This window comes from Momordica charantia, assembly GCF_013281855.1.
Source record: "Momordica charantia cultivar OHB3-1 chromosome 1 unlocalized genomic scaffold, Mcharantia_2.0 BLBB01000001.1, whole genome shotgun sequence".
In the NCBI taxonomy this organism is placed as follows: domain Eukaryota; kingdom Viridiplantae; phylum Streptophyta; class Magnoliopsida; order Cucurbitales; family Cucurbitaceae; genus Momordica; species Momordica charantia.
Window position 1 is genome coordinate 15,430,069 of NW_028275157.1, and position 23,283 is coordinate 15,453,351.

General features: G+C 34.4%; 5 protein-coding genes across 5 annotated transcripts; 3 read left to right on the top strand and 2 right to left on the bottom strand.

The window, feature by feature from the left end:
- Positions 1 to 1,117: 1,117 nt before the first annotated feature.
- On the top strand, positions 1,118 to 3,650 carry LOC111013676 (phenylalanine ammonia-lyase-like). The gene has a single exon (XM_022288173.2). It carries the CDS (start codon positions 1,222 to 1,224, stop codon positions 3,373 to 3,375), a length of 2,154 nt encoding a protein of 717 aa, XP_022143865.1. The 5' UTR covers positions 1,118 to 1,221; the 3' UTR covers positions 3,376 to 3,650.
- A 1,667-nt stretch (positions 3,651 to 5,317) lies between these two features.
- On the top strand, positions 5,318 to 7,744 carry LOC111013639 (phenylalanine ammonia-lyase-like). The gene has a single exon (XM_022288128.2). The coding sequence runs from the start codon at positions 5,436 to 5,438 to the stop codon at positions 7,578 to 7,580; it is 2,145 nt and encodes a 714-aa protein (XP_022143820.1). The 5' UTR covers positions 5,318 to 5,435; the 3' UTR covers positions 7,581 to 7,744.
- Positions 7,745 to 10,036: 2,292 nt separating this feature from the next.
- On the top strand, positions 10,037 to 12,486 carry LOC111013637 (phenylalanine ammonia-lyase-like). Its single transcript, XM_022288126.2, has one exon. The coding sequence runs from the start codon at positions 10,151 to 10,153 to the stop codon at positions 12,281 to 12,283; it is 2,133 nt and encodes a 710-aa protein (XP_022143818.1). The 5' UTR covers positions 10,037 to 10,150; the 3' UTR covers positions 12,284 to 12,486.
- A 1,419-nt stretch (positions 12,487 to 13,905) lies between these two features.
- LOC111013649 (phenylalanine ammonia-lyase) lies at positions 13,906 to 16,304 on the bottom strand. The gene has a single exon (XM_022288141.2). It carries the CDS (start codon positions 16,201 to 16,203, stop codon positions 14,050 to 14,052), a length of 2,154 nt encoding a protein of 717 aa, XP_022143833.1. The 5' UTR covers positions 16,204 to 16,304; the 3' UTR covers positions 13,906 to 14,049.
- Positions 16,305 to 19,439: 3,135 nt separating this feature from the next.
- Positions 19,440 to 21,803, bottom strand: LOC111013660 (phenylalanine ammonia-lyase). The gene has a single exon (XM_022288148.2). It carries the CDS (start codon positions 21,723 to 21,725, stop codon positions 19,608 to 19,610), a length of 2,118 nt encoding a protein of 705 aa, XP_022143840.2. The 5' UTR covers positions 21,726 to 21,803; the 3' UTR covers positions 19,440 to 19,607.
- Positions 21,804 to 23,283: the final 1,480 nt, after the last annotated feature.

A 23,283-nucleotide genomic window follows, 5' to 3' on the forward strand; every position in this document is an offset into this window, starting at 1 on the left:
AGATATAAATGTAATAAAATAGTAATTTACGAAATTAACAACTATTACATAATTCAAGGATATACCTGGTGATATATTACTTCTTTTTATGGTATTCTATTTCTCTTATTGAGTTTTCTTGTGTTATTTACGGATTTTAGATGAAATGCATGTATTTTGTAATCTAAATGTCTATCTTCTCTACTCAATTTAAATGTTATATTATTGATATACTTGATATTTTATAATATTTAGGGACTCAATAATACTAATATATGTGATTATGAGTACAATGATATACTTGATTTGATAGACTATTGATATATTTTATTTATATCTTAAAAATTTAAAAGGTAAAGTCAAAATAACTAAAATAAAAAAAACAGAAAATTTGATTTAAAAGATTTTCCCACATTTGCAAAACCTAAAAGCTATTGCTATATTTGCGAATATTGTAAATATTTTAGCTCATCATTATAAATTATCTCATTTATATATATTTATGCAATTATGATGTGACCCCTCATTAATTAACCTCCCTCTCTCATCTATCTACCTAGAAATAAGTATGAAAAATATTTTGGTGTTTGCTATTAAAGTAAGAGACATCTTTTCTATTATTATACTAACCTATCTTTTAATAGTAAAAACATGTTACAGTTCAATTCACATGTGTACTTCCATTAAATACATTCTCTCATGATTCGTTTAATGCTTATAAAGTACATGTTTAATTTGTCAAAACGAACATAGCTCAACGGTAATTAACATTTATCTCCAATCATGAAGTTGTGAGTTCGATCCCCACCTCCACATATTGTACTAAAAAAGAAAAAGAAAGTACATGTTTAATTTCAAAATAGCATCTTCTTTTTCTTTTTTTTTTATATGTTGATATTTCTTGAATAAATGATTTTGAAATTCATACTTGTAAACCTATATATTATAACATCATAAAGTTAGAGCCTTAGAAAATAATAGAGTTAGGTAAAAATTGATAATTTCAACATTGCTTGTAGACCACCCCATGCGTTGTACTCTTCCACGATGCTTCCTTCATTTGCCACTACAACACACAAAGTCACTACAACACTTTCTATTTAAACAACATTGCAATTCCTCTTTCTCCACAGCCTAAACCAACCAAAATCTAGAGATATCAATCTCATTTTTCCTAGAAGTAACCCTTCTTAATACTCTTTTATTTCTTTGAATTTTCTTCTCTTCTTCTCTTATTTTAACATGTCACCCATAGAGGAACATACAAAGAATGCTTTACTTGAGAGCTTCTGCACTAGTACTCATCCTGACCCCCTTAACTGGGGTGTGGCCGCTGAGTCCCTCAAGGGAAGTCATTTCGATGAGGTGAAGCGCATGATGGAGGAGTATCGGATGCCTGTCGTGAAGCTTGGAGGAGAGACTCTCACAATTTCCCAAGTGGCTGCCATTGCTACTCGGGACTCTGATGTCTTGGTGGAGCTGGCTGAGTCTACAAGAGCGGGCGTCAAAGCAAGTAGTGATTGGGTGTTGGAGAGTATAAACAAAGGGATAGATATTTACGGTATCACAACTGGATTTGGTGCCACGTCTCATAGAAGAACCAAACAAGGTGGAGCTCTCCAGAAGGAGTTGATTCGTTTCTTGAATGTTGGGATTCTTGGAAGCGGGGTTGAGTCAAACAACACTTTGCCTCTCTCTGCGACGAGGGCTACTATGTTAGTGAGAATCAACACTCTGCTTCAAGGCTACTCGGGAATTAGATTTGAGATTTTGGAAGCTATTACCAAACTATTGAACCACAACATCACTCCGTGCTTGCCTCTTCGTGGAACACTTACTGCTTCTGGAGATCTGGTTCCTCTTTCTTATATTGCTGGATTACTCACTGGTCGACCAAACTCTAAAGCCGTTGGACCAAATGGAGAAATTCTTGATGCAAAGGATGCTTTCAAACAAGTTGGTATTTCTACTGGCTTTTTTGAGTTCCAGCCCAAGGAGTGTTTTGCTCTTGTCAATAGTACCGCAGTTGGTTCTGGGTTGGCTTCTATTGTTCTCTTTGAGGCAAATATTTTAGTTGTTTTGTCTGAGATCTTGTCTGCCATTTTTGCTGACGTTATGCAAGGTAAGCCTGAATTTACTGATCATTTGACCCATAAGTTGAAGCACCATCCTGGTCAAATTGAGGCAGCAGCAATTATGGAACATATTTTAGATGGAAGCTCTTACATGAACACAGCTAAGAAACTGCATGAAATTGATCCACTCCAAAAGCCAAAGCAAGATCGTTATGCTCTTAGAACTTCACCTCAATGGCTTGGTCCATTAATTGAGGTCATTCGATTTTCTACCAAGTCCATCGAGCGAGAGATTAATTCAGTCAATGATAACCCTTTGATTGATGTTTCAAGGAACAAAGCTTTACATGGAGGTAACTTTCAAGGAACTCCAATTGGAGTCTCTATGGACAACACTCGTTTGGCCATAGCTTCGATTGGTAAGCTCATTTTCGCTCAATTTTCAGAGTTGGTCAATGACTTTTACAACAATGGTTTGCCTTCAAATCTCTCTGCGAGTAGAAACCCAAGTTTGGATTATGGATTCAAAGGTGCGGAAATTGCCATGGCTTCTTATTGCTCCGAGCTTCAATATTTGGCAAACCCAGTTACTACTCATGTCCAAAGTGCAGAACAACATAATCAAGATGTCAACTCTCTTGGTTTAATATCGTCAAGGAAAACAGCTGAGGCAATTGATATTTTGAAGCTCATGTCTTCTACATTTTTAGTTGCACTTTGCCAAGCAATTGACTTGAGGCATTTGGAAGAAAACTTGAAAAACACGGTAAAAAACACAGTAAGTCAAGTGGCCAAGAAAATCCTCGCCTCAAATGCTAATGGAGCGCTTCACTCATCAAAATCTTGTGAGAATTGTGAGAAAGATTTACTCAAAGTTGTTGACAGAGAATATACATTTGCTTACATTGATGATCCATGCAGTGCCACTTATCCGTTAATGCAAAAGTTAAGACAAGCTCTTGTGGAACATGCACTCTCAAATGGAGAAAATGAGAAGAACACAAGTAGTTCAATATTTCAAAAGATTGGAGTTTTCGAGGAGGAATTGAAAACTATTTTGCCTAAGGAAGTAGAAAACACAAGGCTAGCTTATGAAAATGGAAAATCTACGGTTCAAAACCAGATTAAAGAATGCAGATCATATCCATTATACAGGTTTGTAAGATCAGAATTAGGAATTGGGTTGCTTACAGGTGAAAAAGTAATATCTCCCGGAGAAGTATGTGAGAAAGTGTTCACAGCTTTATGCCAAGGAAAGATGATTGAACCAATTTTAGAATGTTTAAAAGAGTGGAATGGTGCTCCGATCCCCATTTGCTGAAGATTTGGAACTCTGAATTCAATTGCCGTACTCTGATATGTTTTTCGTTTTTCGTTTTCCTTATTGTAATTTCAGGTTTTGGTATTTAGTTTCTTTCATATCTTATAGTTTTCTTCCATTTCTTTTTATGTAATTTTACTTGAACGGTATGATGAGCTCATGATGAGTCGGAATGATTTCCTATGTTTTATCCTCTACATATTTAGTCTTCATTTCTAGTAAAAGTTTGTTTTCAAGAATTGAACTTCTTATAAATCAAATGTTCTTTTTTATTATTATTATTATTAATTGAGTCCAACAATGAGGTTGAAGAATTCCAAACTCCGATTTTTTGAGAGGTAAAGTAATTAAAAATTACTTTTTTCGATGATTAAAAATTTCCAAAAAAAATGTCACATCAACATTAAAATCAAATCTAAAAATCACATCAACTTTCAATTGAATTGGTTGGAAAAAAAACTAATCACAAATACCAAAATTCAGCATTTGCCGAACTTCATATATTAAATCCTAAGATTTTGAAATTTATAAAGACTTTTCTCCCAACCTCACATATTAAAAGAGTTAAATTAAAAATTTTAGTCCTAGAGTGTTTAATTGACTTTTTAAACATTTAATTTTGTATTTAATAGATCTTAAAACTTAAAAAAATATTAAGTAATTCTCAAACTCTTATTTAATTTTTTTTTAAATTCACCGATATTCACCTAAACTCCTAATAATTAAATACAAAAATAAAATATTAAAATTTTATAAACACAAAATTAAACTTTGCATCTAATAGATAATCTGAATTTTAAAAAATATAAAATAGGTTAGAGAAACATTAAACACAAAATTAAATTAAAAAACCATCCTCTACTTTTAAAATTTAAGTATATATTAGAATGAGAAAGACTTTAGTACCAAAATTTGTTTACTCCCACCAAACATTAAAAATAAATAAATAAATAACCAACCATTCAATTAATCTCACCAACCCCTCTCTCTCCACCTCAATCCTTTTTGGAGGCGCAGCTGATGGGCCTTTTGGTCATATTCACAAAATTACAAGAGTTTGAAAATTGAAAATATAATATATATTTGCTAACTAGACATCCACTTGAGTTTGAATTTCAACTCACCCCCTCACTCCATTATCTTTCTTTACCAAAAAAAAAAAAAGACATAACAAAATTAATCGATGAAGAATTCAATTATGGCATGCTTTTTTATATACATTTATAATATGACCATTTATTATAATAATTAACCTCCTCTCGTATATCTACTTTTTTTTAGAAATAAGTACTAAAATTTAGGTGATCATTGTACTGTAACCTATCTTTTAATAGTAACAACTAAATATTAGAAATATATGTTAATTATCGTTGAGACATGCTCGTTATTCGTTTTTGAATTTTAAAATAACTTATTTTTTCGTTTTTTTCTTTTCTTCAAGGAATGACACCTGATTCTATATCATTATTATAGGAATTGAAATAATAATCATTCGTATGATTCTGATTCTTGTTGTTTAGATTTTTTATTTCAAAAACATTTTGTGTTTTCAAATCAAATAAATAATTTCATCTACGATTCATTAGAACAAAAAAAAGTCCGACTAGGTGTGTAGGCTCATGTTTGTACAAAAGGAGTACATATACCTCATTGAAATGATATGAAAATCTAGATTATTAAAATATGAATAATAATCTTTTTGAAAAAACTATATTTGTACCTTTTTTTTTTGTTTAAAATTTATTATAAAATGAATGGAGTCATCAAGTTAGACCTTAGAAAATGAGTAGAGTTAGGTAAACGTTGATAATTTCAATTTCAATATTGTTTATTCCAACTACCACCTCTTGTGTTGTTGTGCTTCCACCACGCTTCCTTTCACTTGCCACACACACAAAGCCACCATTTTTGCTCAACACTTTCTATTTAAAGCCCATCTTCCTGCTCCTCTGTCTCCACAGACAAAATCCAGAGAGATCAATCCCATTTGTTCTAACACAAAGTAACCATTCTTATATTCTTTCATTTCTTTGGATCTTCTTCTCTTCTCTTCCTTTAACATGGCACCCGCAGAGCAATGTACAAAGAATGCTTCATTTGAGAGATTCTGCACCACTGCTCATCCAGACCCTCTTAACTGGGGTGTGGCTGCTGAATCCCTCAAGGGAAGTCATCTCGATGAGGTGAAGCGCATGGTAGAGGAGTATCGAAAGCCCGTCGTGAAGCTTGGAGGAGAGACGCTCACCATTTCTCAAGTGGCTGCCATTGCTACACGAGACTCTGATGTCTTGGTGGAGCTGGCTGAGTCGGCAAGAGCGGGCGTCAAAGCCAGTAGTGATTGGGTGATGGAGAGTATGAACAAAGGGACGGATAGCTACGGTGTCACTACGGGATTTGGTGCCACGTCTCATAGAAGAACCAAACAAGGTGGAGCTCTTCAAAAGGAATTGATTCGATTCTTGAATGCTGGGATTTTTGGAAGCGGGGCTGAATCTGACCACATTTTGCCTCACTCGGCAACGAGGGCTGCAATGTTGGTGAGAATCAACACTCTACTTCAAGGCTACTCGGGTATTAGATTCGAGATTTTGGAAGCCATAACCAAGCTTCTCAATAACAACATCACTCCATGCTTGCCTCTTCGTGGAACAATTACTGCTTCTGGAGATTTAGTTCCTCTTTCTTATATTGCTGGATTACTCACTGGTCGACCCAACTCTAAAGCCATGGGACCAAATGGAGAAAATCTTAATGCAAAGGAGGCTTTCAAACAAGCTGGTATTCCTACTAACTTCTTTGAGTTGCAGCCTAAGGAAGGTCTTGCTCTTGTCAATGGTACTGCTGTTGGTTCTGGATTGGCTTCCATTGTTCTCTTTGAGGCGAATATTTTGGCAGTTTTGTCAGAGATTTTGTCTGCTATTTTTGCTGAAGTTATGCAAGGTAAGCCTGAATTTACCGATCATTTGACCCATAAGTTGAAGCACCATCCTGGTCAAATTGAGGCAGCTGCAATTATGGAACACATTTTAGATGGAAGCTCTTACATGAAAACTGCCAAAAAATTGCATGAAATTGATCCTCTCCAGAAGCCTAAACAAGATCGTTATGCTCTTAGAACTTCTCCTCAATGGCTTGGTCCATTGATTGAAGTTATTCGATTTTCAACAAAGTCTATTGAGCGGGAGATCAATTCAGTCAACGACAATCCTTTAATTGATGTTTCAAGAAACAAGGCTTTGCATGGAGGCAACTTCCAAGGAACTCCAATTGGAGTATCAATGGACAATACTCGTTTGGCTATAGCTTCAATTGGAAAGCTCATTTTCGCTCAATTCTCTGAGCTAGTTAATGACTTCTACAACAATGGTTTGCCATCAAATCTTTCTGCAAGTAGAAATCCAAGTTTGGATTATGGATTTAAAGGTGCTGAGATTGCCATGGCTTCCTATTGCTCTGAACTTCAATATCTAGCAAATCCTGTGACTAGTCATGTCCAAAGTGCTGAGCAACATAATCAAGATGTTAACTCTCTTGGTTTAATTTCGTCGAGGAAAACATCTGAAGCCATTGACATTTTGAAGCTCATGTCTTCCACATTTTTGGTTGCACTTTGTCAAGCAATTGACTTGAGGCATTTGGAAGAAAACTTGAAGAATGTAGTGAAGACCACTGTAAGTCAAGTGGCCAAGAAAGTCCTCACCACAGGTGTTAATGGTGCGCTTCACCCATCCAGATTTTGTGTGAAAGATTTATTGAAAGTGGTTGACAGAGAATATACCTTCGCTTACATTGATGACCCATGTAGTGCCACTTACCCATTGATGCAAAAATTGAGACAAGTACTTGTTGAACATGCTTTAGAAAATGGTGAAGATGAAAAGAACACAAGCACCTCAATCTTTCAAAAGATTGAAGCTTTTGAGGAGGAACTCAAAGCAATCTTGCCCAAGGAAGTAGAAAATGCAAGATTGTCCTATGAAAATGGAACCTCAATGGTTCAAAACCAAATTGAAGAATGCAGATCTTATCCATTATACAAGTTTGTGAGGGAAGAGTTGGGAACTGGATTGCTGACCGGAGAGAAAGTGATATCTCCCGGAGAAGAGTGTGAAAAAGTGTTCACAGCTCTTTGCCAAGGAAAAATGATCGACCCAATTTTCGAATGTTTAAAGGAGTGGAACGGTGCTCCAATTCCAATCTGCTAATTATGTTGATGCTGAACCAGAGGATCCAACATTCAACCTGTTGAAACTTAGGAACAGGCACTTTTTATATGTTTGTCTTTTTTCCCCTCTTTTTAATCAAGTATATGTCACTGTGTAATATTTGATTATTTACCCTAATGAATATTCAACATAAATTTCTTAAATTTTTGGTTCTGTAAAAAAAAAAAAAAGAGTGACATGAATTCATTTTTGTGCTTTTGTTAGTTATTTGATGCATAATATCTCTTTTGACAAACGCCTTCATGCATAAATTTGACATATGTTTCAGAGTATATATATATATATATATATAATTTTTTTTGTGAGATTAAGCTATTGTTAGTTATAAAAAAAGTATAATTTTGTAGATGACATTAATCGATACTACAATTCCAAACTTAGACCCAGTTGCAACTGATAATTTTTATGTACAATTTTTTAAAAAAATTAAAATTTGCTTGTTTAAACCTCTCATTTTCTTAAGAAAAATATGGATTATTACCGATGATGTTACTATATATGATCCTAATCACAACTAAAAAATTGACAGTTCCTTATTTTTTTAAAAAAAAATTCCTATTTTGTATTTTCCTTTCTTAATTATCAAATATTGGTTAGAATCATTTATGTCCTCCGCTCTCCCAATTTGGATATGAGAGGAATAAACTGATGATTTTGTATTATTAATAAAACTGTAACCCTTTTTCCATTATTTCCAGTAAATTCATAAACTTGACAACTTTTTTAACAAAACTAATATAATATTTGTTACATATGCTTCAATTTACGCATATATTTAATTATGGATCTAAATATAACTTAATTAACAAAGTACCTATTATCCTTTTTTTTAGAGGATTATATGGTTCAATTTCTCATTCTCAATATGTAATATTGTCAAAAAAAAAAAAAAAAAAAAAACAGCCCTCAAAGCTAAATACCTAATTTGCCCTAAGAAAAAATAGGTAGGGAAATTACATCCTACCATTTGTGAAATCTCCTCCTTAAGTAAGGTTGACTTGTCAACAAAAAGCTGCCCAATTGCCTTAGACACATCTTTTGCACCTTCCTTCCTTGTGATATGTAGTTTCCTCTGCCTTTCAACCAAGCGTTGACCATCACTCTTTTGCTCCTAACTACCCATTTCCTTGGGACCTTTTTTTTCCCCCTTTTAACTAACATTTGCACAACAAAAATATATAATTCCTCATCTGGTTATAATTTAGTCAAAGTAATAGTTAATTACTGTGTGTTCATTTTATAAATCACAAAATTTGTGTTAATAATGAGTAAATAAATATTAAGTACATCAATAATAAAAAAAATAAAAAAAAACACTTACATATGTGATGATGTTTTCCCTTTTACTTATGAAAGCAAGGTCATTTTAATATTTGTGTTTGGTAATTGGAATGACTAACAGAGCAACGGGTTTGGTGAAGAGTTACTAATATAAAGTTTGGTGAGAATAAAAATAATGTTATATTATTTAAATTAGCGTCATGATTTTGGAATACTAATCTTGTTAGGTACAGGTCACCGGCCAGAAAAATTTACGTATTACGCCTAAGTAAGAAAAATTGAAGAATTTTCATATATAAAAAATAAATGTCATTTACATATTTAAAAGGAAAAATCTCAATGTCTAAGATTTTTATTCGGTTAAAATACTATTTTGGTCCATATACTTTCAACCTTTATTTTAGTCTATGTACTTTTAAAATGTTAGTTTTGGTCTATACACCTTTAAAAAGTAAACATTTTGGTCTTATTTTTGAAAAATTTTAGCACAAATTCTATCCATAATGAAAATTCTTTGATATAAAGTCATGGTTGCATTTCAAGAAAAATAATGAGTATACTGTCGTGTCATGTTGGAATTGTGATAGAAAAATAAGATTAGAAATAAAATTAAGGGACCAAAATGGTCACTTTTTAAGTGTACAGTGACTAAAACTAACAATATAGGAACTAGAATGAATCGAAGTTAAAAGCACATCAACTCAAATAAATACTTTGAAAGTACGAGATCGAAATAGTATTTTAACCTACAAATTTTTATAATTACCAATACGACCAACATAACTTATATGGATAAAAAGCACATATCTTATCATGATATTCGACTCTTACATTTGTTGAACAAATTAAGATTTTTTTTTTAATATTTAATCTCATGATATTAAGAGTGAAGTAGTAAATGAAAAAAAAAAAAAGAATGGAGTCTACAATCACCCAAATTTGACTAAGGGAAAGTAATAATAAGAAATATGTTATGGAGTTTCTGCGCACCAACCACCATTTGATGGTGGTGTTTCCTTTCCCATTACTCGCCCACCAGCGCGCGCCAATGACCAGATTGAATATGGCGTTTTGCTGCCACTATTTCTTATTCTTCACCAACCCCACCAATCCCCTCTTCATCTCTCTATTTAACCCCATTCCTCTTTCTCATCTCCACAAGCTCAACCATCTGATCTCAAATTTCTTCACTCTCCAATTCATTTCATTATCCCAACTAATTCCTTATTCTTTCTTCTTCTTTGCAACCTTTCATCATTCTTTCGACAATGGCCGCCCTCCAGAAGATTGATTCGGTTGAGAGCTTGTGCCACAGCCGTAGTGATCCACTCAACTGGGGTTTAGCGGCAGAGTCTCTCAAGGGAAGTCATCTTGATGAGGTGAAGCGTATGGTGGAGGAGTATCGGAGGCCCGTGGTGAAGCTTGGAGGGGAGACGCTCACTATTTCCCAAGTGGCTGCCATTGCTACTCGGGACTCTAATGTCTTAGTGGAGCTGGCCGAGTCCGCGAGAGCGCGGGTCAAAGCTAGTAGTGATTGGGTGATGGAGAGTATGAACAAAGGGACGGATAGTTATGGTGTTACTACTGGATTTGGTGCGACATCCCATAGGAGAACTAAACAAGGTGGAGCTCTCCAGAAGGAGCTTATTCGATTCTTGAATGCTGGGATCTTTGGAAGTGGGGCTGAGTCGAGCCATACTTTGCCTCACTCGGCGACGAGGGCGGCAATGTTGGTGAGAATTAATACTCTCCTTCAAGGCTACTCGGGTATTAGATTTGAGATTTTGGAAGCCATAACCAAGCTTCTCAATAACAATATCACTCCATGCTTGCCACTTCGAGGAACGATTACTGCTTCTGGAGATCTTGTTCCTCTTTCTTACATCGCAGGATTGCTCACTGGCCGACCAAACTCCAAAGCAATTGGACCAAATGGAGAAAGTCTTGATGCAAAGGAGGCTTTCAAACAAGCTGGTATTCCTACTAGCTTCTTTGAATTGCAACCTAAGGAAGGTCTCGCTCTTGTCAATGGTACTGCGGTTGGTTCTGGATTGGCTTCTATTGTTCTCTTTGAGGCAAATATTTTAGCTGTTTTGTCAGAAATTTTGTCTGCCATTTTTGCTGAGGTTATGCAAGGTAAGCCTGAATTTACTGATCACTTGACCCATAAGTTGAAGCACCATCCTGGACAAATTGAGGCTGCTGCAATTATGGAACACATTTTAGATGGAAGCTCTTACATGAAAGCTGCCAAGAAATTGCATGAAATTGATCCTCTCCAGAAGCCAAAACAAGATCGTTATGCTCTTAGAACTTCTCCTCAATGGCTTGGTCCATTGATTGAAGTTATTCGGTTCTCAACGAAGTCTATTGAGCGAGAGATTAATTCGGTCAATGACAACCCTTTGATTGATGTTTCAAGGAACAAGGCTTTGCATGGAGGAAACTTCCAAGGAACTCCAATTGGAGTTTCCATGGATAATACTCGTTTGGCTATCGCTTCAATTGGAAAGCTTATATTTGCTCAATTTTCAGAACTTGTCAACGATTTCTACAACAATGGCTTACCTTCAAATCTCTCGGCAAGTAGAAACCCAAGTTTGGATTATGGATTCAAAGGTGCTGAAATCGCCATGGCTTCTTATTGCTCTGAGCTTCAATATCTTGCAAACCCAGTAACTAGTCATGTCCAAAGTGCTGAACAACATAATCAAGATGTCAACTCTCTTGGTTTAATCTCATCGAGGAAAACAGCTGAGGCGATTGACATTTTGAAGCTCATGTCTTCCACATTTTTGGTTGCTCTTTGCCAAGCAATTGACTTGAGGCACTTGGAAGAGAACTTGAAGAACACAGTAAAAAATACAGTGAGCCAAGTGGCAAAAAAGATCCTCACCACGACCTCTAATGGTGCACTCCATCCTTCAAGATTTTGCGAGAAAGATTTACTTAAAGTAGTTGACAGGGAATACACTTTTGCTTATATTGATGACCCATGCAGTGCTACTTACCCATTGATGCAAAAACTGAGACAAGTTCTTGTCGAGCATGCTTTAAGTAATGGCGAAGATGAAAAAGATGCAATCACTTCAATCTTTCAAAAGATTGGAGCTTTTGAAGAGGAATTGAAGGCCATTTTGCCCAAGGAAGTGGAACGTGTGAGGTTGTCGTATGAAAATGGAGATGCAACAATTGAGAATCAGATTAAAGAATGCAGATCTTATCCATTATACAGGTTCGTGAGAGAAGAGCTGGGAACTAAATTGCTAACTGGGGAGAAGGTTATATCTCCCGGAGAAGAGTGCGAAAAGGTTTTTGCGGTATTGTGTCAAGGAAAGATGATTGATCCAATTTTGGAATGCTTGAAGGAGTGGAACGGTGCCCCAATTCCCATCTGTTGATGGCTACAGGTCCAAGTGGGAATTGAATCAATCAAACATGAGGTCCAACATAAAAATTAAAAACTAATGTTGTATTTGTTAATGTCAACTTTTCTTCATTTCATTTTGTATCAATCAAAAGCAAGTAAAAAGAATTACTTGAAAATTTTCAATTAAATGTATTTTGACCCAATTTATAAATTAGTGAAAAAAAATTACCATGACGTTTGATTCTATATAAAAAATAACTTTAAGAAACTGAAACAAATTAAATCAAGCAGCCAATTTCAACAGAATTATTAACAGAAACAAAAATTCAACAACCAATCTCGCCCAACATACCGACGTCAAACTCAAAATATTTTCTTTCTTGTGGTTTGTTGGTAAGTTTTTTCTTTTTTTCTTTTTTTTTAAAAAATTTATTATTATCTTTTTTATTTTATAATTTATTATTTTAAAAATTTTAATTCTCCCTCATATTTTAACATTTTTCAATTTTGTCTTTCAAGACCAGTGAATCTTAAAATCGACTAATAGTAGACCTGCATTACATATATAATACTCGATGAATTCACGTAAATTTTCTGGAACTTGCAAATCATAATTATTTTAAAAGGTTTTCCATGTTTGGGTTTAGGAAAAAAAATTGAAATCACAACTAATCTGAAATCATCTTTTTGGTCCAAAATTCTCCGGTCCTAAATAGGTTGGATTTGGTAGGATTTGAAATTAATACGTATCTAATTTTAAATTTGCCCAATTTTATAGGAATTTCACATCACTCTACCTTACACTTGCGAGAGTAACTTCTTTTACAAAAATAGCTATTCAAGCATATTACTACGGTTGGTTTTCTCTTTTGCTTCTCTTCTACCGACATATGTTTTTGTGTTGTCTTACTATAGTTTTAGTCAAAAATAATAATAATAATTTTTTGGAATCGGTCATTTGATACATTTAAAATTCTTTTGGATCATTTTTGTGAAAGCAATTTTGTAACTATCTTTGTTTTTATTTTCTTTTTTAAATTTTTATTAATTGAAGTCTTGTTCTGTAATTCTTGATTCTCTTCGGTTTTCGTTGTTGTGTTTTAGTATGACATTGGTTTGCTTTAATTCCATCAGAAGATTTTTGTTTTTTTTTTTCTTTTAATTTTAAGGAGGTAGGAGGTTGTGGAACGACAATAAGAAAATAAAGAAAAGAAATGAGAAAAATGACAAAGGAAGGTTGGTTTGGGGTTTAAGTTATTTGTAGTTATAATAAGTATATAGATTATTTTGGTTTAAATTTGAAATAATTCTATTTAAGTTTCTTTTACCAAAAAGTAGAAAAATGAATTGAAGGGAGACATTTAAAAAAGTATTTGGATGGGCTGCAGCAATTCATGGTCATAGGTGAGGGCTTCAAAGAAGTAGTTGCATTGTAAAACTTGACCATGTAAGTAAAAAATAATAGTACATGTATTCATTCGATAACTTGATAACAGTTTGAATACTTAAAGCTACGTATTAAATATTCAAAAACTTAATTTAATTGTTTTTTATTTTTCTTGAGAAAAGATCATAAGTTTGTTAAGTTGATTCAGACTTCAGTCATTTGATCTAATCTCAATATTATGTACAATCGAACTAAAAAAACCAATATGGTAGAATTTGTGACAGAATGTTATTTATTAATTCATCATTTTGGTAAAATGAAATTAAGATAGGAAAAGGAATGAAAAATAGCCAAAGTACATATTCAGCCCTTAAGTTGAAACTTATAATCCACCTTGGTGAACCGTAGGACTAGCAAATAGGAATTGGAGCACCATCCCACTCTTTCAAGCATTCTAAGATAGAGTCGACCATTTTTCCTTGACATAAGGCTGTAAATACCTTCTCGCACTCTTCTCCAGGAGATGTCACCTTTTCTCCAGTTAGTAATCTTGTTCCCAATTCTTCTCTCACAAATTTGTATAGTGGATAGGATCTGCATTCCTTAATCTGGTTTTCAATCTTAGAGTCTCCATACTCATACGCCAACCTTGCATTTTCGACTTCCTTTGGTAATATTGTCTTTAGTTCCTCCTCAAAAGCAGCAATCTTTTGGAAGATTGAAGTGTTTGTGTTCTTTTCGTCATTACCATTTGCAAGTGCATGCTCAACAAGAACTTGCCTCAACTTCTGCATCAATGGGTAAGTAGCACTGCATGGATCATCGATGTAAGCAAATGTGTATTCTCTGTCAACAACTTTAAGTAGATCTTTCTCACAAAATCTTGATGGGTGAAGTGTGCCATTAGAGGATGTAGTCAACACTTTTTTGGCTACTTGGCTTACGGTACTTTTGACAGTGTCTTTCAAGTTTTCTTCCAAATGCCTTAAGTCGATTGCTTGACAAAGAGCAACCAAAAACGTGGAAGACATGAGTTTCAGAATATCAATGGCTTCAGCTGTTTTCCTTGAAGAAATTAGACCAAGAGAGTTAACATCTTGGTTATGTTGCTCAGCACTCTGGACATGACTTGTCACTGGATTTGCAAGATATTGAAGCTCAGAGCAATATGAAGCCATGGCAATTTCAGTACCTTTAAACCCATAATCCAAGCTTGGGTTTCTACTTGCAGAAAGATTAGAAGGCAAACCGTTGTTGTAGAAATCATTGACAAGTTCTGAGAATTGGGCAAACATGAGCTTTCCAATTGAAGCAATAGCCAAGCGAGTGTTGTCCATAGAAACTCCAATGGGTGTACCTTGGAAGTTGCCTCCATGCAACGCTTTGTTTCTTGAAACATCAATCAAAGGGTTGTCGTTGACTGAATTAATCTCTCGTTCGATAGACTTTGTGGAGAATCGAATCACTTCAATCAAGGGACCAAGCCATTGGGGTGAAGTTCTAAGAGCATAACGGTCTTGCTTGGGCTTTTGAAGAGGATCAATTTCATGCAATTTCTTGGCTGCTTTCATGTAAGAACTTCCATCCAAAATGTGTTCCATGATGGCAGCTGCTTCAATCTGACCAGGGTGATGCTTCAATTTATGAGTCAAATGATCGGTGAACTCAGGCTTTCCTTGCATCACCTCAGCAAAAATGGCAGAAAGAACTTCTGACAAAACAGCCAAAATATTTGCCTCAAAGAGAACAATAGAAGCCAACCCAGAACCAACAGCAGTACCATTAACAAGAGCGAGACCTTCTTTTGGCTGCAACTCAAAGAAACCCGAAGGAATACCAGCTTGTCTAAAAGCAGCCTCTGCATCAAGGGTTTCACCATTGGGACCAATAGCCTTTGAGTTGTGACGACCTGTAAGTAGTCCAGCTATATATGACAAAGGAACTAGATCTCCAGAAGCAGTAATTGTTCCTCGGAGTGGTAAGCATGGGGTGATGTTGTGATTGAGAAGTTTGGTTATAGCTTCCAAAATCTCAAATCTAATGCCCGAGTAGCCTTGAAGTAGAGTATTAATCCTTACTAACATGGCGGCCCTCGTTGCCGTGTGAGGCAAAGTATGACTCGACTCAGCCCCACTTCCAAAGATCCCAGCATTCAAAAATCGAATCAGCTCCTTCTGAAGAGCTCCACCTTGCTTAGTTCTCCGGTGAGACGTGGCACCAAATCCAGTAGTAACACCATAACTATCCGTCCCTTTACTCATACTCTCCATCACCCAATCGCTACTTGCTTTAACACTGGCTCTCGCCGACTCGGCCAACTCCACCATGACATCAGAATCTCGACTGGCAATAGCAGCCACTTGGGAAATGGTGAGGGTCTCTCCTCCCAGCTTCACCACAGGCCTCCGGTATTCCTCTACCATGCGCTTCACCTCATCGAGATGACTTCCCTTGAGGGACTCAGCCGCCACGCCCCAATTGAGCGGGTCATCACAATGGCTCATGCATAAGCTCTCTACTGAACCATTCTGGTGAGTAAGTTGCTGAAATTGAACAGGTGCCATTGTTAGGAGGCAGAGAAATAAATGCAGAGTTAATAAGAGGGAAAGTTGAACTGAGAATCTGTGTTAGGTACTATATTAGATTTGGATTGATTTCTGTTGCTTGGTTGTGGAGAGAGATGGAATTAGTTGTTTAAATAGAGAGCTTTTTGAGTTAGGTAGAGGAAGGAAGAGGAGACGAAGGAGAGACGCGTGAAAATGGTCCAAATAACAATTGGCCTAAATTGTCAATGGTCAGACAATATGGGCCCGGCTGGCATGGTGCAAGACTTTGGTTGTTACGTGTGAATTTCTTGATTTCACTTCTGAAGTGGGAAAAAATAAAGGTTTTAATTTATCCGTTTGGTTGGATAAATTAACTACTCATGATGGTCGGAGTAAAATCTTAGACTTCATTTCTTTCAAGAAAAATAATGGTTGTTTCGTTGATCATCAGATTCAGTTTCTTATTTTCCTGACGTATTTTTAGATTTTGAATTTGAAGCTTTCAGATACAAAATTACATTATAAAAATTTTGATAAATATATTATCTCATGTTATATTTTAAGGACTCCACATTGAACACGTCCGGGTGTTGACGCAGTGGCAAAATGTTTGGGTATTGAACATCCAAGATTCAGGTTCGAGCCCTCCTATATCTAATAGTTAAAAAAAAACGATTCCACGTTGAAAAAAAAACGTGAATGGAGATTGAGATTTATGACAAAGTAATAAAAAAAAGACTAAAAAAATTATTTAAATTAACAAATAATCATTTCACCATTTTTAAATCAATTAAAAATAAATTAATATTATGTCTATATTAGTAAAATTTTGTTGATATTTTTTTATATTTGGTCTACTATTTTGATAATATTATGGAAATGTTGATTTACCCGTCATGTCGACGTCAAATCTATGGATGGATACATGGACATGTCGATATGTCCACGAATATAAAATCAGGCCACACCCTCTCAATTAATTTTTTTTTCTTTTGGGAATATATTACAAACACAACAACTTCTCAAAAAAATGAAAAAATAAAAATATCTTAAACACTAAATTATACTCATATTAGCAAGTAGCAATCAACAATATTACATACCCAGTCCACAGCACACAAGATTTAAAGTTGATAGTGCATAACTTAATTAATAAAAATTTTAAATAGATACCCATTTATTTAATTTATATGCTTTAAAGTAACAAAATTTAAAAAAAAAAATCTTATTTTTGTAAATTCGTCGATTCAATTAGAAGACTAAAGTCAAAATGGGAGGGCCTCCTTTTGTTGAGGGAGTTTGGTGAGAGTCAAATTTGCTGCATTTAGTGTGTTAGTTAATTGTGAAGAATGACTGCAAGCGCCATCTTTGAACACACCGATAATTAATTAGCTTAATTAATTCAACCCATTAATTACACACATTTTAAGTAATTAGTGGATCATGACTTTAATTAAACAATATATAATAATTAAATATGAGAGAAAGAGAGAGATGGGGTTGGTGAACCTAATTGCATGTTAATAATATTATAATGATGATTAGTTTTATTATTACTAAATGGTTATTTTTTTCATATGGTGGGAACATTTATTATATAATATAGTACTCTCCCATCTACTCACTCGCGAGGACCTTTTCACTGCAAGTGGAACAAATATTTTGTTATATTATATATAATGCTTTGTTCATGTGTTTTTCTTAATTATTATTAATTTTTGTTGTTCTTGTTGACGACTATAGTCTAATATAGATTAGGAGTAGGGATGAAGATTATGGATTTATGGGTAATGATAATTTTTTTAATCATTTGATGCCCATTGGGAGAGCAAATTTAAGTTTTGAGTTAAAGTACGCGACATCATATAATTATAATAATTAAAAAATTAGTTTGTTGAATCTTAATATAAGTGGTAAGAATGAGATTGGTTAAGGTAGGAATTTGGTTTCGGAGATTGGAGTCGATATAATTCTGATCCGATGAACACCTACATACAAAGAAAACAGTATATTGATTGTATGGTGCTAATTAAGCCCAGACTCTTCGATGCTTGAGTTAATAAAGAGTTTTGTTGAGAGAAACGAAAAGTCGGGTTATGAAATCATACCTTGTGCTTAGGTATCTCCTCTTATTTATAGAGGAAGTCTCCTTAGGTTGATTCGGGGTATGATCGGCTCAAATCTGATCTGATTGGATGGTCTAACTTGAGTAGTTTGACCTAAGTATCTCGATCCATGTCATTTGTCTAACTTCAATTTATTCGAACTTGGTAGGATAATTTTACCCTAACAAGATTGTAGTTTTCTTTTTCAAACATCAAACTTAGAAGAAAAAATAAAATAAAACCATGTGTTAATTCAGTGATTGACCATACCTTTGACATCTCGATTTTGTGCGAATTTATGATTAGTTTATGGATTTTTTTTTTTATAGTTTGTGAAACAGTGAAATAAGAAAGTTTTATGAATAATTGTGTCTAAGTTTGGATATTTTTTCTATAAATTCCTGAAGAAATGAATTTTGCCCAGCTATTTTTCAAAAATTATTTCTACTTTATATCATTATATATGTATATGGTTTCCAGCTCAATAGTTTGACCATTGAAATTTGATTCATTGAGTTGATTTTTCGTTAAGATTTGGTTGAATATATGAAGATGTCAAATAGTAGAATATGATCTAATAATAGCCAATTTTTTTAACTTAGCTAAATTTTGGGAATTTTTTTAATAAAATTTAGTTAGCAAAAAAAAAAAAGTTTAGATGTTAGCAAAAAAAATAAAATGTTAAGCGTTAATAAATAAGTTATAGTAATGTTGCAAATTCACCCATTAAAAGTTATAAAATTCTCCTTTGCAAAAAAAAAAAAATTATAAAATTCAACCATTTTTCAATTTTGAAATGGTAAACACATCCAATTTTGACATAAAGTACCAAAATAGAACGTAACTTAAATTAAAGAATAAATTGTCAAAGCGAGCATAACTCAAGATTAATTGATATATATCTCCAACAACAAGTTGTACTTGTTCTATAAAATTAAAGAGAAAATTTTTTTTTCCTAAAACATTTTAATTTACGTATTTTCTTTTTTTATTTTACAGTAAAAATCTTTTACCTCCTTCATTCACTTCGATTTTCTATATATTGGCCGAAAGATTAACCTGTATCAGAGTGTGATCAAAATAACCCAAATGGAAGCCATAAATAAAACAGATTAAACCCACATAAAAAATTGAAGAGACTTGTGCAAATTAAGAATAAATTGTTCATATAATGTTATTAAATTGTATTTCTTCCATAAAACAGAAGAGAGACTGATATAAAAAATAATAATTTAAAAATACAAATCAGAAACATAAAAAAAGGCCTTTTTTTTTTTATTACGAGGGCAGGTGCATCCCTTTGACAAGTCGAAGAACCTAGCATATGGGAATGGGAGCACCGTTCCACTCTTTCAAACACTCTAAGATAGAATCGGTCATCTTTCCTTGGCATAAAGTTGTGAATATCTTTTCACACTCTTCTCCCGGAGATATTACTTTTTCACCTGTTAGCAAACTTGTTCCCAACTCTTCCCTCACAAATCTATATAATGGATAAGATCTGCATTCCTCAATTTGGTTCTTAATTTTTGCATTTCCACTCTCAAATGCCAACCTTGCATTTTCAACTTCCTTTGATAAAATTGCCTTAAGTTCCTCTTCAAAAGCACTAATCTTTTGGAAGATTGAAGTGTTTGTGTTCTTTTCGTCATCGCCATTTGTGAGTGCATGCTCAACAAGAACTTGCCTTAGCTTTTGCATCAATGGATACGTAGCACTACATGCATCATCAACATAAGCAAAAGTGTACTCCCTATCGACAACCTTCAATAAGTCTTTTTCGCAAAATCTTGATGGGTGAAGTGTGCCATTAGAGGATGTGGTCAACACTTTCTTGGCTACTTGACTTACACTACTTTTTACGGTGCTCTTCAAGTTTTCCTCCAAATGCCTCAAGTCGATTGCTTGGCAAAGTGCAACCAAAAATGTAGACGACATGAGTTTCAAAATATCAATGGCTTCAGCTGTTTTTCTTGAAGAAATTAAACCAAGAGAGTTAACATCTTGGTTGTGTTGCTCAGCACTTTGAACATGGTTTGTCACTGGATTTGCAAGATATTGAAGCTCAGAGCAATACGAAGCCATGGCAATTTCAGCACCTTTAAACCCATAATCCAAGCTTGGATTTCTACTCGCAGAAAGATTAGAAGGCAAACCATTGTTGTAGAAATCATTGACGAGTTCTGAAAATTGGGCAAACATGAGCTTTCCAATTGACGCAATAGCCAAACGAGTGTTGTCCATGGAAACTCCAATTGGTGTTCCTTGAAAGTTGCCTCCATGTAATGCCTTGTTTCTTGAAACATCAATCAAAGGGTTATCATTAACCGAATTGATCTCTCGCTCGATTGACTTTGTGGAAAATCGAATGACTTCAATCAAAGGACCCAACCATTGGGGTGAAGTTCTAAGAGCGTAACGATCTTGCTTGGGCTTTTGGAGAGGATCAATTTCATGCAATTTCTTAGCTGCTTTCATATAAGAACTCCCATCCAAAATGTGCTCCATGATTGCAGCTGCTTCAATTTGACCAGGGTGATGTTTAAGCTTATGGGTCAAATGATCGGTGAATTCAGGCTTTCCTTGCATTACCTCAGCAAAAATAGCTGAAAGAATTTCTGACAAAACAGCTAAAATATTTGCCTCAAAGAGAACGATGGAAGCCAATCCAGAACCAACAGCAGTACCATTGACAAGAGCAAGACCTTCCTTGGGTTGCAACTCAAAGAAGTCAGAAGAAATACCAGCTTGTTTGAATGCTTCCTTCGCATCAAGAGTTTCACCATTAGATCCAATAGCCTTGGAATTTGGCCTCCCAGTGAGTAATCCAGCGATGTATGACAAAGGGACCAAATCTCCAGAAGCAGTGATTGTCCCTCTAAGAGGCAAACAGGGAGTGACATTGTGGTTGAGAAGACTAGCAATGGCTTCTAAGATCTCAAATCGAATGCCAGAGTAACCTTGAAGGAGAGTATTTATTCTGACTAACATCGCCGCTCGACTTGCTGAGTGAGGTAGAGTATGACTCGACTCAGCCCCACTTCCAAAAATCCCAGCATTCAAGAATCGAATCAACTCCTTCTGAAGAGCTCCACCTTGTTTGGTTCGTCTATGAGACGTGGCACCAAACCCAGTAGTGACACCATAACTATCCGTCCCTTTATTCATACTCTCCATCACCCAATCACTACTGGCCTTGACACCTGCTCTCGCTGACTCGGCCAGCTCCACCACGACGTCAGAATCACGGGTGGCAATGGCTGCCACTTGGGAAATGGTAAGCGTCTCGCCCCCAAGCTTCACCACTGGGCTCCGGTACTCTTCCACCATACGCTTAACCTCATCAAGATGACTTCCCTTGAGAGACTCAGCCGCCATCCCCCAGTTGAGTGGGTCGTGAATGGAGCTCTTGCAGATGGTCTCAACTTGGGCCATTTTAGAGAAACAAAGACAAGAACCCAAAGAGGAAGAAGAAGAAGAAAAGAGATTTATGGAGTTAGAATCTGTGGAGATCTCTGTGCTGTATGAGAAAGAAAGACGATCCTTAAATAGAAATCTGATCATCACCATTACTGTGATTGGCGAGGAAGGTTGGTGGAAACTGGAAAGCAGAACAAAGGAGAAACTAAACGGTAGTTAGGTGTGGCCCTGTGGAGAGTGTGTGGAATTGATTTTCAAAAGGTCAAAGTTGATGACTTGACAAATTTACATTTTTTTTTATACCCAAACCTCTACCTAACACACGTGTGTTCAATAAGTTGAGTTCCAATTATTTATCCGGATTTTTCTGATACAATATATATGAAATTTGAATTTGAACTCGTGACTTTTTAATTGAAGATAAATACTTTAATCTGTTGAGTCAGATTTAAATTATCATCATTTATTTGGAGTTTAACCAACATTACTTACCTAATTTTACAACGTCAAAATCAAAACTATTATAATTAGCAACGGAAATTTTAATTTTCTTGGATGGTGGTCGGAAAAAAGGAGGGAGTTATTTTATAACAAAAACTATTATATTCAGTCAAATATGGAGTTGAATGCTAATACTATAGAGAATGCTCAAATGTATCCCACACCTACTTAACTAATTCTAATAATAAATTTCTTTTAATTATAATAATATATGGTAATCTAAAACAAATTACAAAGTCTAGATTTTTTTTTAATTAAAAAACTATGTAAAGTCAAGATTATTATTATTATTATTGATTAATTAATGTTGAGGTTAATTTTGATTTATATATTGCTCTCATCACCTTCACTTTCTCAAAGGCTTTAGAAAAGACCTACAAAGGTAAACTGTAAAGACTTTGGTCAACCTTTCATTGTGCTTCATGTGAATTATCATACCTACCCAATATTCTATATTCTATTCACATGGCAGAATTGTATTTTTTTTTTTTTTTTTTTTTGCTTTTCTTTGATTAGGTTTGTTATTTCTTTCTTTCTTTCTTTCTAATTCTAAGAAAAAGGCCTTTAAAATTTTTAGTAAAATGAGGCACAATTTCTAACATATATGTGGTTACTGATAAAAGTACGTGCTATTTTAATTAAAGGACTAAGAAATTGTTTAACATAATTCAGATAAATTTGTGAAGCTAAGTTTGTATCAGAAGTAATTAGAATCTCATTGTTTAACATAATTTAGATAAATTTGTGAAACTAAGTTTGGATCATAAATAATTAGAATTTCATTATAAACGAGAGAGAAATAGATCCTATTGATATTAATGACATTTACATATGGTTTTAGAATTATAAAAAATTAAAAACATGAAATTATATATGTATTTTTTTTAGTTCTCAACAATTGCATAGTGGAAATGTCAAAAAAAACAAAAAACAAAAAAAACAGTTGCACAGTATTGATGAAACATTGACTTTAAAATAGTAATAGGTATCTTATCGACTTGCTTGGATGATCTATTAGTAAAATAAGAAATAATAAATAATTATTAAATGTATTTTAATTTTTATTTCTAAC